This window comes from Pantherophis guttatus, chromosome 7 (genome assembly GCF_059756535.1).
Source record: "Pantherophis guttatus breed Tessera chromosome 7, ASM5975653v1, whole genome shotgun sequence".
Taxonomy (NCBI): Eukaryota; Metazoa; Chordata; class Lepidosauria; order Squamata; family Colubridae; genus Pantherophis; species Pantherophis guttatus.
Genome location: NC_142069.1, coordinates 19,520,606 through 19,534,050, shown reverse-complemented (window position 1 = coordinate 19,534,050; position 13,445 = coordinate 19,520,606). Strand labels below are relative to the sequence as shown.

The window sequence follows — 13,445 nt, the reverse complement described above, 5'->3', positions numbered from 1 at the left end:
TCCAGACAGATGAACTGTATTCAAGAATTGGTCTGGCAATATCTTGCATTAGGCAAGATATTTAAAAACAAAAGAAACTCAGACCTAACAAAGCATACTTTTGAATTGTTTTTACTCCACTTAGGCATAAAAAGTGTTGCTTTCTGCCATCTTCCATAAAATTTACAAATATATTAATGTAATTTTGTATGATTTATGAGCTAACCACTAGTTTGAGGATTCTTTTTGACCTTTGACTAGAAATCCATAAAATTTTAATGCAATATACCATAAACTGAGTCTAATTAACACTAGTAGGCTCTGGGCATTAATACGCATAAATCTGTTTATGTTCATCAGGCTTAATTACTTCTAAGCCAGCATTTATCAATCTGGGCAACCTCAAAGTCATGTGGATTTCAGCTTCCAGGATTCCCCAGCCATCATGACTGACTGTGGAATTCTGGGAGATGAAGTCCACACACCTTCAAGTTGTCAAGCTTGAGAAACATCTGCTTTTATGCCGACATTGTTCACACTAATATATAGCAGAATCAGAGTCAGGAACTTCTATCTAACACATTAATGGATGATCAGTGTAGCTACCAGTTGAGTCTCCAGCAACTAAATGGATGGTTTTCCAAAGAAATAGTTCTCTTTCTCACTCATCTTGTTCTTTATCCTGGTGTGTTTGCAAAAATCGTTGTGCTACTTACTGGAATGAAGATCTTACAGCCCCTTGCTGGATGCGTTCATCAGATCTCAGCAGTCTCCCAGTTTTCAAGTTGTTTTACTGCCAGATTTTAAGTAAATAGTTTCCTTTCCCACGTCTGTTTGCCTTTCTCATGAATCTGACGCAACAAAACCTAAACGTTCCTGAAAGTGCCAATGGCATCATTTGATGCCCCTAGCCACGCAGCCGTAAGCACATATTTATTCATATTAATATTTTGATCTCTTAGGTAGAACAGTGTAGTGACCTAGTGGTGAAAACACTTGCCTCCCACTCAGAAGGTTGAGAGTTCAATCCTAAGTAGCGGGAGATGTTTCTCTTTTAGGTAGCAAATTCAAAATATGTACTGCCAACTCCACATAGGCATCAGGAAAGGCACCCAGCCAATAAAAGCTGAGTTCCATCCAGTTACCCTGATTCTAACCTGAATTAAGGGATTACAGGGTCAGGAAAAGAGAAATTTTTTTTAGATAAAAACATTACTCATCAATGCATTTTTGTACAAGGTATAAAATGGATGAATGCATTTAATAGTTAAAATGAGGAAGACCATTACTGGTATCGTAGAAATATAGCCAACATTAACCACAACCAGGGATGCTATACAGCAGGTTCTGACAGGTTCTGGAGAACCGGTAGCAGAAATTTTGAGTAGTTCGGAGAACTGGCAAATACCACCTCTGGCTGGCCCCAGAGTGGGATGGAAATGGAGATTTTGCAATATCCTTCCACCAGGAGTGGGGAAGGAATGGGGATTTTGCAGTATCCTTCCCCTGGAGTGGGGCGGGAATGGAGATTTTGCAGTATCCTTCCCCTGCCACGCCCACCAAGCCACACCACGCCCACAGAACCAGTAGTAAAAAAATGTGAATCCCACCACTGACCACAACCTCTTAGTCTCCTCTCCATAGGGTTAGGTGGGTGAGTTAAAGAAATCTGCATGGTCAGAGCCCTTCACCTTGACATATGTTCCATATATGTTCCATATACAAAAAGGGCAGGGCTTCAGTTGTGTATTTGTGGCTGCCATCTTGATTTTTTTTAACCTTCTCCACATGGACACCCTGTCTTTTGAACAAGTTTTCCTCAAGAATTATATCCGAAGCTATTCAGATGCCCTTTATTAAAAAGCAGAATTAGTTTCTCACAAATGTCAGGGTATAGCTGTAATTATATATGCATTTAACTGGGAATAACTCCCATCAAAATTAATGGTGCTTCTGCAAAAATGTTTATAAGAATAGATCAAGTAGTAGACCAGTGGTGGGATTCAAGTAATTTAACAACCGGTTCTCTGCCCTAATGATTTCTTCCAACAACCAGTTTGCCAAACTGCTCAGAAAGTTAACAACCGGTTCTCCCGAAGTGGTGCGAACTGGCTGAATCCCACCACTGTAGTAGGCTCTTATTTCTAAAATGAAACTACACTTTCAGACCAAAGCAGAGTCTCTTTTAAAAAATTATGGAGGTTTTTATCCCTATCACCTCAGTTTATGAAAGACAGAAGTCTAATACAATGGAGTGGAAGGTTGAAATAAGGTTATCTTTTAAATTATGAATTTTTTAGAATTAATGCCCAATTAATTCATTCAGACAAAACTATATCCTACTGAATATTGCTATATAATTCCCATAATATCTGACCTTCAATAGTGCTGACAGCTATGGGAAGCAAATAGTATTGGAAGAGCTATAGATTTCCTAAGCTTCCGATCTGCTTCACAGTAGTTACAAATCCATTTATATTTTACTCTCTCTCTCTCTTAGGTTACATTATTTCCTTCATTCCATAATTTACCTTTTCTAATCATCAATCCCATAAATCATATGTTCATTTTTTTTGTTTCAACAAAAGATTTAGTCACTAATAAATACAATTATTCTTTAATTTTGTCTTTGCTTTTCCTTTTTTCCCCCTTTCTCTTCTGTATTTCTTTCTCTGTACTTTTTTCTCCGCGTATTACTTTTCTTTATTTTTCATACTTTTCTCTTTCAAAATTTGCATTGTTTTTATTCTTTTAAATTTTATTTAATAAATAAACATGCACGCACAAGGGCGTGCACACACACATCTATATCTATATATATCTATATCATCTACATCTATCTATCTATCTATTCCCTCACCCAAATTGTTGCTATATTTCTTCCTCAAACTTAGGTCCTCTACCAGAAGCCCGAAAGTTTTTGTGCTCTGCACAATATCTTAGCTTTGCTCTCTTTTGGACAAAAAGCTCTGATGTTGTTCCTAGGATCAGTTGGAGCCACTCTCCCAGATCTCCTCTCATTAGATCTATTGTTGTAGTAGCATTCCATGTTTCCATGTCTCCACCATGCAAGGTTTGTTCTAGTTTCCTACTTATCATCAGATTGTCTTAGTACCTCAACATCTGACATGGACCCTGTTAATCTGGGCAACGTCTTAGCTGGCATGAATCTTCTGGTTAGTGTCACTCTCACATTTGAGGTAGGCAGGTGAAGCATTGCTCAAGGACCCCAACTGATTAGGGAGGTACCAGCCTGAATTTGAACCCTGCACTTCCTTATCAAAGGCAGTCTAACCACTATGCTATCCAGCCACTGTATATATGGAAAAGCTACAGATTTCCCATTTCGTTACTACAGACCAAAATTCAAATAATATCAGTTTAGGGAAGATTCCCAGGGGCACAAAGTGAGATAAAAGTAAGGTCCTGTATATGTATTTTAACAAGTGTATTATTCTGGAATAAGTTTTTAAAACCATGTTTCATTTCTAGTACAGTATTGATAAGCAAGAGCAACCAAGATGATTAGGGACTGGAGGCTAAAACATAAAATGAATGGTTGCAGGAACTGGGCATGGCTGGTCTAGTGAAGAGAAGGACCAGAGGAGACATGATAACAGCGTTCCAATATTTGAGGGGCTGCCACAAAGAGAAGGGGGTCAAGCTATTTTCCAAAGCACCTGAAGTCCAGACAAGGAATAATGGATGGAAACTGACCAAGGAGAGATTCAACCTAGAAATAAGGAATTTTCTGACTGAGAGCAATCAACCAATGGAACAGCTTGCCTTCAGAAGATGTGGGAATTTCATCACTGGAAGCTTTCAGCAAGAGACTGGACTGCCATCTGTCAGAAATAGTGTAGGGTGTCCTGCTTGAGTGGGGGGTTGGACTAGATGACCTACAAAGTGCCTTCCAACTCTGTTAATCTGTATCTACTCTTCCTTTTACAGGAAAGCATTGATCTGGGGGAAATCATGTTTTCCCTTTGCTACTTGCCTACTGCAGGGAGGATGACCCTCACAGTCATCAAATGCCGAAATCTCAAAGCAATGGATATCACTGGTTCATCAGGTGAGCAGGTGCCTTTTCACTTAGCCTACCTGAGTGGAGTTGATGGGGAAATAGAGTCTTATCAGGATTTTAAGACCTGGTGCTGAATTTCTAAAAGGGCTGTTCAAGCATGATCAAAGATGTTACAGCCAGTGGTGGGCTGCTGCTGGTTCAGACCGGTTCTTCCAAACCATCCACTGGCCCCACCCACCCACCCACCTCTGCCCTATCCTGTCCTATATTTCCTTCTTTCTGGCTCAGCTGATTCGCGCGGCACAGCTGATTTCCGCACCTCCACTGTTCTACTGACCGGGGCTGCCTTAGAAAGTAAGGAGCTGAGCTTCAAACTGCTGTATTTTGAATACTCTGTGCAAGTGCCTTAGGCGCGTGCATGCACAAAGCATGCGCTCACAGAACCAATTGTTAAACCAGTTGCAGCCCATCACTGGTTACATCCACCCATTGTGGTACCTAGATGGAACCGGCTGCTTATTTTAATTTTTGTCTGCTGGCAAAGTTGTCCATGCACTTTCATTTGTTTAGTTCCTTCCCTGTTATCTCAGATCCCTATGTCAAGGTATCTCTGATGTGTGATGGTCGACGCCTGAAAAAGAGGAAAACAACCACAAAGAAGAACACTCTCAACCCAGTATACAGTGAAGCTATAGTTTTTGACATTCCTCCTGAAAACGTGGAACAAGTCAGCCTGTCCATTGCCGTCATGGACTATGACCGGTAGTAATGTTGCATTTTCCTCTTTCCAAAGAAATGAATAAATATGTCTTGCGCATGTGTATAATGTGTTCAAATATATTAACATCGGACCTACAGCTTAAGATCTTTGCCTGGACTCCTATTTACTGCTCTGTCTGATCTTCTACCATGCCTTTTATCAAAATACTTATCATTCCTCCCTTACTTATCATAACCTCTCTTCGTTAGATTATTTTAGACTGTGAAAGATCCAAATTCAGGGGGCAAAATATCATTTCGAACACACAGGGGTGTGTATGTTGCTTCTACCTTTAAAGCATCAGTATCTTTTCCTGGGTTTGTACAGCTGTCCTTCACAGCTGCTGAATGATCTCCAAAAAAGACTTGTTGTCTTTTTGCCAAGTGTTCTTGACAGGTGCTACCTGCATGTCTCCACACAAGCCAAAAGGTATTTTGCCCTTTCCTTCCTTCCCTCAAAACTCAGATTTCTCAAATGTCCTAGCAGCATTTGAGGGTTGTAATTTGCATATATGATAGTACATGAGCAAGAATTTAGCTGGTAACTGCGACAGTGTGCAGCAATCTTTCTACCACCAAATTCTGCACCAGGAATGGTCTGTGGGAGCAGAATAACAGAATAACAGAGTTAGAAGGGATCTTGGAGGTCTTCTAGTCCAACCCCTTCCTCAGGCAGGAAACCCTACACCACTTCAGACAAATGGTTATCCAATCTCTTCTTAAAAACTTCCGGTGTTGGAGCATTCACAACTTCTGGAGGCAAGTTGTACCACTGATTAATTGTTCTAACTGTCAGGAAATTTCTCCTTAGTTCTAGGTTGCTTCTCTCCTTGATTAGTTTCCACCCATTGCTTCTTGTTCTACCGTTAGGTGCTTTGGAGAATAGCTTGACTCCCTCTTCTTTGTGGCAGCCCCTGAGATATTGGAACATTGCTATCATGTCATCCCTAGTCCTTCTTTTCATCAGACTAGACATACCCAGTTCCTGCAACCGTTCTTTATATGTTTTAGCCTCCAGTCCCCTAATCATCTTTGTCGCTCTTCTCTGCACTCTCTCTAGAGTTTCCACATCTTTTCTACATCGTGGCAACCAAAACTGGATGCAGAATTCCAAGTGTGGCCTTACCAAGGCATTATAAAGTGGTATTAACACTTCACGTGATCTTGATTCTACCCCTCTGTTTATGCAGCCTAGGACTATGTTGGCTTTTTTGGCAGCTGCTGCACACTGCTGGCTCATATTTAAATGGTTGTCCACTAGGACTCCAAGATCCCTCTCACAGTTACTATTATTGAGCAAGGTACCACATATATAGTACCTGTGCATTTTGTTTTTCTTGCCTAAATGTAGAACCTTACTTTTTTCACCATTGAATTTCATTTTGTTACAAGTTCAAGTCTGTCACGATCCTTCTGTAACTTAAGCCTAACTTCCATAGTGTTGGCTATTCCTGCCAGCTTGGTGTCATCTGCAAATTTGATGAATTCCCCATCTATTCCCTTGTCCAAGTCATTGATGAAGATGTTGAAGAATATGTCAAGGTATCTCTGATGTGTGATGGTCAGAGCAGAGAAATTAACTCTTTTAAAGTCCAAGACTCTGGTTTGACTTTGTTCTATTACTTGTGCTTGCATAATGTTGAATTCCAATAATGCATGATCACTCGCCCCCAAGGTTCTTGTAGCTTCAACACTTTCTATCATTTCATCTCTGTTAGTGAGAATTAAGTCCAATGTGGCTGATCCCCTTGTTCCCTTCTCTACATTTTGGAAAACAAAGTTGTCTGCTAGGTTTGTTAGAACCAGTTGATGACAGGGTAGTTAAAATTCCCCATTACTATTATGATGTGCTTCCTACATACCTTAGTTAGCTGACTAGCAGAAAGTTCATCTATTTCCTCTGTTTGGTTGGGTGGCCTATAGTATACACCTATGGCAATGGCATTTTTTCCCCTTTAATATTGACCTAAATGCATTCAAGATAATTTTCATCATTGTTGTGCTCTATTTCTGTAGAGATGTAGTTATTTCTTATATATAGTGCAACTCCACCTCCTCTTTTATTTGGTCTATTTCTTTTAAATAATTTAAATCCCTCTAACTGTATGTTCCATTTGTGGGTTTCATCCCACCAAGTTTCCGTAATGGCAACAATATCATATCTGCCCTCGTTTACTTGAATTTCTAATTCACCTGTTTATTCCTCATACTCTGTGCATTGGTGTATAGACATTTGAGTCCATTTTGATTGACCCTGTGTTTACTGTCTACATAACCTGTGTTGTGCCTGACTGACCCTACTTTCTTGCCACCTGTTGATCACTCAGAGCATAACATCCGGTAACAATTTCAGGAGTCAGACAGACTATAGGAAAGCAAGTGACAGTTTTAAAGGAAAAAACAAAAAGATGTATTATTTGATCAACATCATCACTGCTGTTTTGGCCATTTATAGTTTGTATGTAGATATCCTACCATGAAAATAAGTGTTGGTTTTCATAACTTTCAGATAACATAAACCCACAGATTGCCAACCCCAGATTCTAGCCCTTAGAAACAACTTTAGCTTCTATCACCAGGTCCAAAATAGGTCTACTTCTCATAATAGATTATTTGATAAACATTGAAAGGACATATCTGAAATGGTCCCTAACAACAAATGCTACAGTAAACCCCCAAAATGCATTGCTGTAGTAGATACATAGAGATATGCTGTAATAACTTCAATTCTTTTATTGTAGATTTAAAACACCTTTCTAGACTTTATAAAGGCACTCTTATCCTCTGAAGCATTATTATTCTCACATCTAAAAAGCCTAGAGAGATTTGATGAAATCTCAGAACCTGAAAGAATTCAATGAATAACATTTCCAGGTGTCAGCAGATGAGGCAATGTCCTATACCTATTTGACCTTCTCCAGTCACCGTAGAAGAGAGAAAAAAATATAAAACAAGGAAATTGCATTTTTTCTTAATTTGTACAACTCATGCAACTCACAAATTCTACTTACCCTTGATTTTAAAAAAGATAGTTATTCCATTTGCAGCTCTTACTGTTTTACATCAGAGCATTCTCAGGCCCAGTCCAAAAATGACTAGAACCATCTAGGTAAAAGTTCAGTTATTTTTTGTTCACACCACTAGCCAGAATCTTGCCAGACTAAACTATTAGCCTAATGGATATAACCTGGGAGATTCTAAGGAGTAACTATCCTAATTCTTTTCTTCTGTCTCCTTTCTAACCCTGGTTATGTTGTGTTTTTTTTTTTTTTGTCTTGCCTCCACCTCTGCCCACTTCATTAGAGTCACTTGGTAGAGAGAAGGGCAGCATAACATTTAAAAATAAATAAAAATATAGTCCATCACAAGTATATACAGTTCTGTGGACCAATTTTCCCTCTCTTTAATCCTAGAGTAGGGCACAATGAAGTGATCGGGGTATGTAGGACCGGACTTGATGCAGAAGGACTCGGAAGAGACCACTGGAACGAAATGCTGGCATATCCACGCAAACCAATAACCCACTGGCATCCATTATTAGAGGTAAGGATAAAATTATTTCCATAAAATAGCTAACTCCCATGTTTTTACCCCCGCCCTCCCCATATAGATTCTCCTGGAATTTTTTCTCCCTTAATCCTCCTTCAGTCTGGTAAAAGAACAATTGCATTGGCAATGTCTTTTAAAGAAGAGAAGTTCAGCTGGAATGTGTTCTTGCACTTTAGTGGTAAAGTGCCAAGAGATGTGCATAGATATCATGTGTTTCCATGAACTGCACTTTCTTGTGTTCTGCCTCCTCCCTGCTTCCAATACACTCATTATATCTCAAAAGATATTGTGGTGATGGAGTCCAGTGGTGGGTTTCTACCAGTTCGCCCCGGTTCCAGCAAACCAGTAGTGGCAGCAGTGGGAGGCTCCGCCCACTCACCCAGACATCATCACGGGTGCTCTGCGCATACGCAGAAGGTTCTGCGCATGTGCAGAAGTGCCGCACGCAAGCGAAGCAAGCGAGACTCCACGCATGCTTACAGTTCCGAATCGGTAGCGAAGGTAAGTGAAAACCACTACTGATGGGGTCTCTCTCCATAGACCTTTTTTTAGATTGAGAACTGCCCTGTGGGCCACCAGGGCAACTTCAGAAAACATAGACAGGAAAACACACACAGAATGATAGTCCTTGCCTACTGACCATTGCTACAGCAACCATTCAACATCACAACAGTGCTGAACACTTGTTCTTATGACTGATCCTTGAAGTTGCGGCCATCACAGCGGCTTCGAGATCACAATTTGGATACTAGGCAACTAGCACACATTTATGATTATCCCAGTCAAAGTCACATGGCTGCAATTTGTAACCTTCACAGCTGACTTCCCACAAAGTTAATGGGGAAGCCAGCAGGAAGTTGCAAGTTATGGTCATGTGGCCTGTGGAGATTCACTTAATGACTGCAGCCAGAACGGATTAACTTCCATTGTAAATCAGATGCAATCTCATGATTTTTTATTTTACAACCAAGTTTCTTAGTGATGGACTTGCCAGTCTAATTATGGTCAGTGAGTGAGGACTACCTGTAATGAAAATTAACCACACTGATACCAGCACCTTCTACTACTTCTCGCAGGGCTGTCTTAACGCATGGGCCTGATGGGCACTTGCCCGTGGAGCCCACGAGTATAGGGGCACTATACTAATCTGTGTATGTTAACTCTTCAATGCACCTTGTATCATATAAATACAGCAACTGTATGGCTTACTGAGTATTGTTGTGTTTTTCAAGTCTCGTGTATTGTTCAAATGTTTATCATGTTGATTAGTGGTTGCTGCATGGCAGCAACCACTAATCAATGTTTTAATGTTTCAACACCGATTTTGTTGGAAGTGCCAATAAAGTAAATATATATTTAATTTTATCGACCATTTACATTTTTATTCCTGTGAGTAGTTGTCATAGGGGCCCCAGTACACTGCTTTGTCTGGGGCCCATCATACTGTTAAGACAGCCCTGCTTCTAAGTAGAAAATCAGCTGCAGGAGAGTTTTGAAAATAATTTTCAAATATCTAAGACAAAGTTAGGAGAACAGAAACCTCTTCCATGAGCAACAGTCAGCAAATGACTGATTACAGAAGTCCAATGAGTATCACTCCCAATGTTTCATTTACTTTTTAAAGAAAAACTAAGCAATTACAGCAGGGGTGGGTTCTACTTACCTTTGCTACCAGTTTGCAACAGAATCACGCACACGCTCTTGCTTCGCTCATGTACGCACCAAGCTTCTGCGCATACGCAGAAGCTTCTGCACATGTGCAGATCGCCTATGACAACATCCAGAGTGGTAGGCAGAGCCTCCCACCGGTTTTACTACTGGTTCTTGCGAACTGGTGCAAACCGGGGGCAACCTACCACTGAATTACAGCACTGGGACAAAATGATTTTTAAATCCTTCCTGCACCAATACAGGTACCCCATCTCTTTCCACACATTAAATGGCTTTCTGAATATACTATCCAGGCAGAGAGTTGAACCCAGGGGTAAAATGCACTTACCTTTGCTACCAGATCGCAAATGTGAGTGTGCGCGCCTCCTCCACCCATGCACAGACTCTTTGGCACATGCGCAGAGGGTAAAAAATGGGATGTGATGAGATCCAGATGACCGGCCCTACCGGATTGCATGAGCCGGATAGATCCGGCTGAATTTCATCACTGGTTGAAACGATTGATGCCTAAAATTCCTGATGCTTATATGTAGATCCAGTTTATTCAGGGTACAGTGGGAGTGGAGCAATGAGTGGGTGAGGGTCATTGCCTTGGTATTCTGCTTGTAGGCTTCCTGGAGGCATCAAATTGGCCAAAGTGAGAAGCAGGATGCAGGACTTCGCGGACCTTGATTCAGTAGGTCTTTTCTTATTTTCTTAAAATGTACCATCTGTTCCAGTTGCCAGGCCGAGCAACCAGCTTTGACAGCCAAGGATCCTGTTCATCACCAAAACCACCACTTACACCCTAGACTGAACAGCGGTGTAACATCCGCACCATAACCATGTACAGCTGGAGATTTGGGTCTAAATTCATGACCTGCATCATCATCATTGTTATTATCTGCTGTGCCTACAGTATCATGCCACTATTTCTTATTCTTTACTTCCAGTTGTGTTTCATTGGCGGACAGGATTCTGTCTTCTCTATATGTATGGGTTATGGCACATTTATAAAGTTCGGAGATCCATTTCATGATACCCCAAATTAAATCAATTTGATACTTCCTTTTAAAAAAGGTATTTCAGTTATGGCAATGTTTACATACCACAAAGGCCAAGGTAGGTTGCCAGTGAATCCTTGATATGTAGAAATGAACAAGTTTTCTGATGTCTGTAGATACTAAAGTTTTAAAACATTCACTGGTTTACTTGGAATATTTAAATAAATAAGCAAACTCAGTACATAAAGGAAATGCAAATATTGCAAAAAAAGTAAAGGAAGGAAGCCTTAGAATGCCGTATTAAATCAAAGTCCTGGTATTCACAGGAATTTATTTTATTTTTTTGCCAGATTCATAGGCATAAATATCATATTGTAAGGAATTTCAGGACAGGGAGTAAACATGGTTTATTTATTTATTTGTTTTGGGGTTTTTTGTTTGTTTGTTTGTTTTCAGTAGGTACTGTAACTGCTTTCTTCATAAAACTTACCTTTTTTAAATTTTTATTCAAAACATTAAAATACAAACTTCAAAAAAGGGAAAAATACAAAAACAAAATAAAACAAAATTAGATGAGACTACACAAAATAGTCCAGAAAAAGAAAAAACAAAAAACAAAAAGGACATATATATCAATTGTCCCCTCTAGCTGAATAGAGATAACGATCATAGTTTCCCCCCCACCACCTTGCAAAACAGGCACACAATTTATGAATTTCTACAACAGTGTTTACCCAACCCACTAAGCCTGATATATTTCTGCTATATATAAACATAGTTAACAAGTAAAACCAACAGCTAAATAAAACTTCAAAACCCTCTGTTGAGAATCTATCGATTGTATTTCACTCGCAGAAAGTTCTCAACGGCTTCTGGTCTACCCCATAAGTCACCAAAATCATTGTCCCTGATCTGTCCAGGATCAAATATCTTTGATTAATTCTTAACGATAAGGCTATTCCTTAAAATATTAATCAGGATCTTTTGGATGGGATCTAAATATCTGATCATGCAGAACCACATATATTTGCCTACTACACCATGATTAGGCAACTATTTAGTAGGTAAAAGAATAAACAAAGTGAAAAAGGGAAATTATTCATTGTTGTACACTTATACTTTCTGAAGAGTGCCTTCTAAGGGGAAAAAGTATTATTATTATTATTATTATTATTATTATTATTATTATTATTATTAACTTGATTCATTAAACATAAAACACCGTCAACTGAACATTCAAAAATGCATCACAAATACCATTGACTGGTGCTAATGGTTGATACGGATTGCTGCCAGCGTCCTAGGTATCAACCAAGTATCTTCTTAAGATGTACGATGTTCCAAGTAGCACAGTTCGTTGCAGTTCCACTGGTGTTATTGCAGGAAGCTGCAATTTGTTGATGTATCTTATAAAATTCTTGGACATGGTACCAAGTGCCCTGATGACAATGGGTATCACTGTTACATGTTTCATCCATAGCCATATTGTTTCGATGCCAGGTCACTATTATTATTATTATTATTATTATTATTATTATTATTTATTGGTTAATCTTTAGTGAGATTCACAGCCTTTGAGGCTGTTTAATAGCCAGCAGCTCGAGTCCTAACCAAGGACCTAGGAACTGTTAAGGTATCGTCGGAGGATGTAAGCTGTTCCGAGTAAGGTGGTTTTTTGTAGAGTCAAAATGTTCAAGTCCGGCAAATTTAGAATTTCTAAATAGCGGGGTAGCCCTTTGGGTATTGCTCCAAGGGTTCCAATTACAATCGGGACAACACACGATTTATTATTATTATTATTATTATTATTATTATTATTATTATTATTAAATTCAATATCCATATAGAAACCTCATTCCACTTTCATTTCCTGCCTTTCACTAATAGATTTAGTTAGTTAGTAAGTTAGTTAGTTAGTTAGTTAGTTAGTTAGTTAGTTAGTTAGTTTGTTGATCATGTACAAGATAACAGGTATAAGTATAAACATGGACATGAACACAGGAAATGAGTACAAATAAATGGGGACAGTAGGACAGGGACGGTAGGGACACTGTTACCGCTACCGGTTCTCCAGAACTTGTCAGAACCTGCTGGATTACACCCCTGGTCCAAAGCCATTAGAGAGATGGGGGAAATGATTGATTTTGAGCTACTTCTGTTGTTTAAATTCAAACTGAGTGGCTCGAAAAAGAATATGTCTTTATGTGATATACTCTTTTTCAAGCCATTCAGTTTGAATTTAAACAACAGAAGTAACCCAAAACCAATCATTTCCTCCACCTCTCTAATGGTGTTGGACAATGGGTGAAATAAGTCTTTATGTGATATGAGCCTAGTCAATTGCAGATTGTTAATCAAATCAAGGTATAATAATGCAATATATAAATCAAATCTATATTTAGGTCAAACTTTGACCTTCTGGTTCAGTATGTCCTCATGCATTTAAACTGTGCTACATGGAAGAATACTTATTCTGTGAT

General features: G+C 39.3%; 1 protein-coding gene across 2 annotated transcripts in view; it reads left to right on the top strand.

Annotated features, from left to right (window-relative positions):
* SYT10 (synaptotagmin 10) overlaps window positions 1-11,586 on the top strand; it is a 54,683-nt gene extending 43,097 nt beyond the window's left edge. The window contains exons 4-7 of one of the 2 annotated variants that reach the window (XM_087873101.1): window positions 3,931-4,051; window positions 4,594-4,765; window positions 8,176-8,305; window positions 10,592-11,586. In XM_087873101.1, coding sequence (XP_087729227.1) covers window positions 3,931-4,051; window positions 4,594-4,765; window positions 8,176-8,305; window positions 10,592-10,654 — 486 coding nt within the window. In that variant the 3' untranslated portion in view covers window positions 10,655-11,586. The remainder of the gene's footprint in view (window positions 1-3,930; window positions 4,052-4,593; window positions 4,766-8,175; window positions 8,306-10,591) is intronic. The other variant, XM_034403012.3, reaches the window with a different exon arrangement.
* Window positions 11,587-13,445: the final 1,859 nt, after the last annotated feature.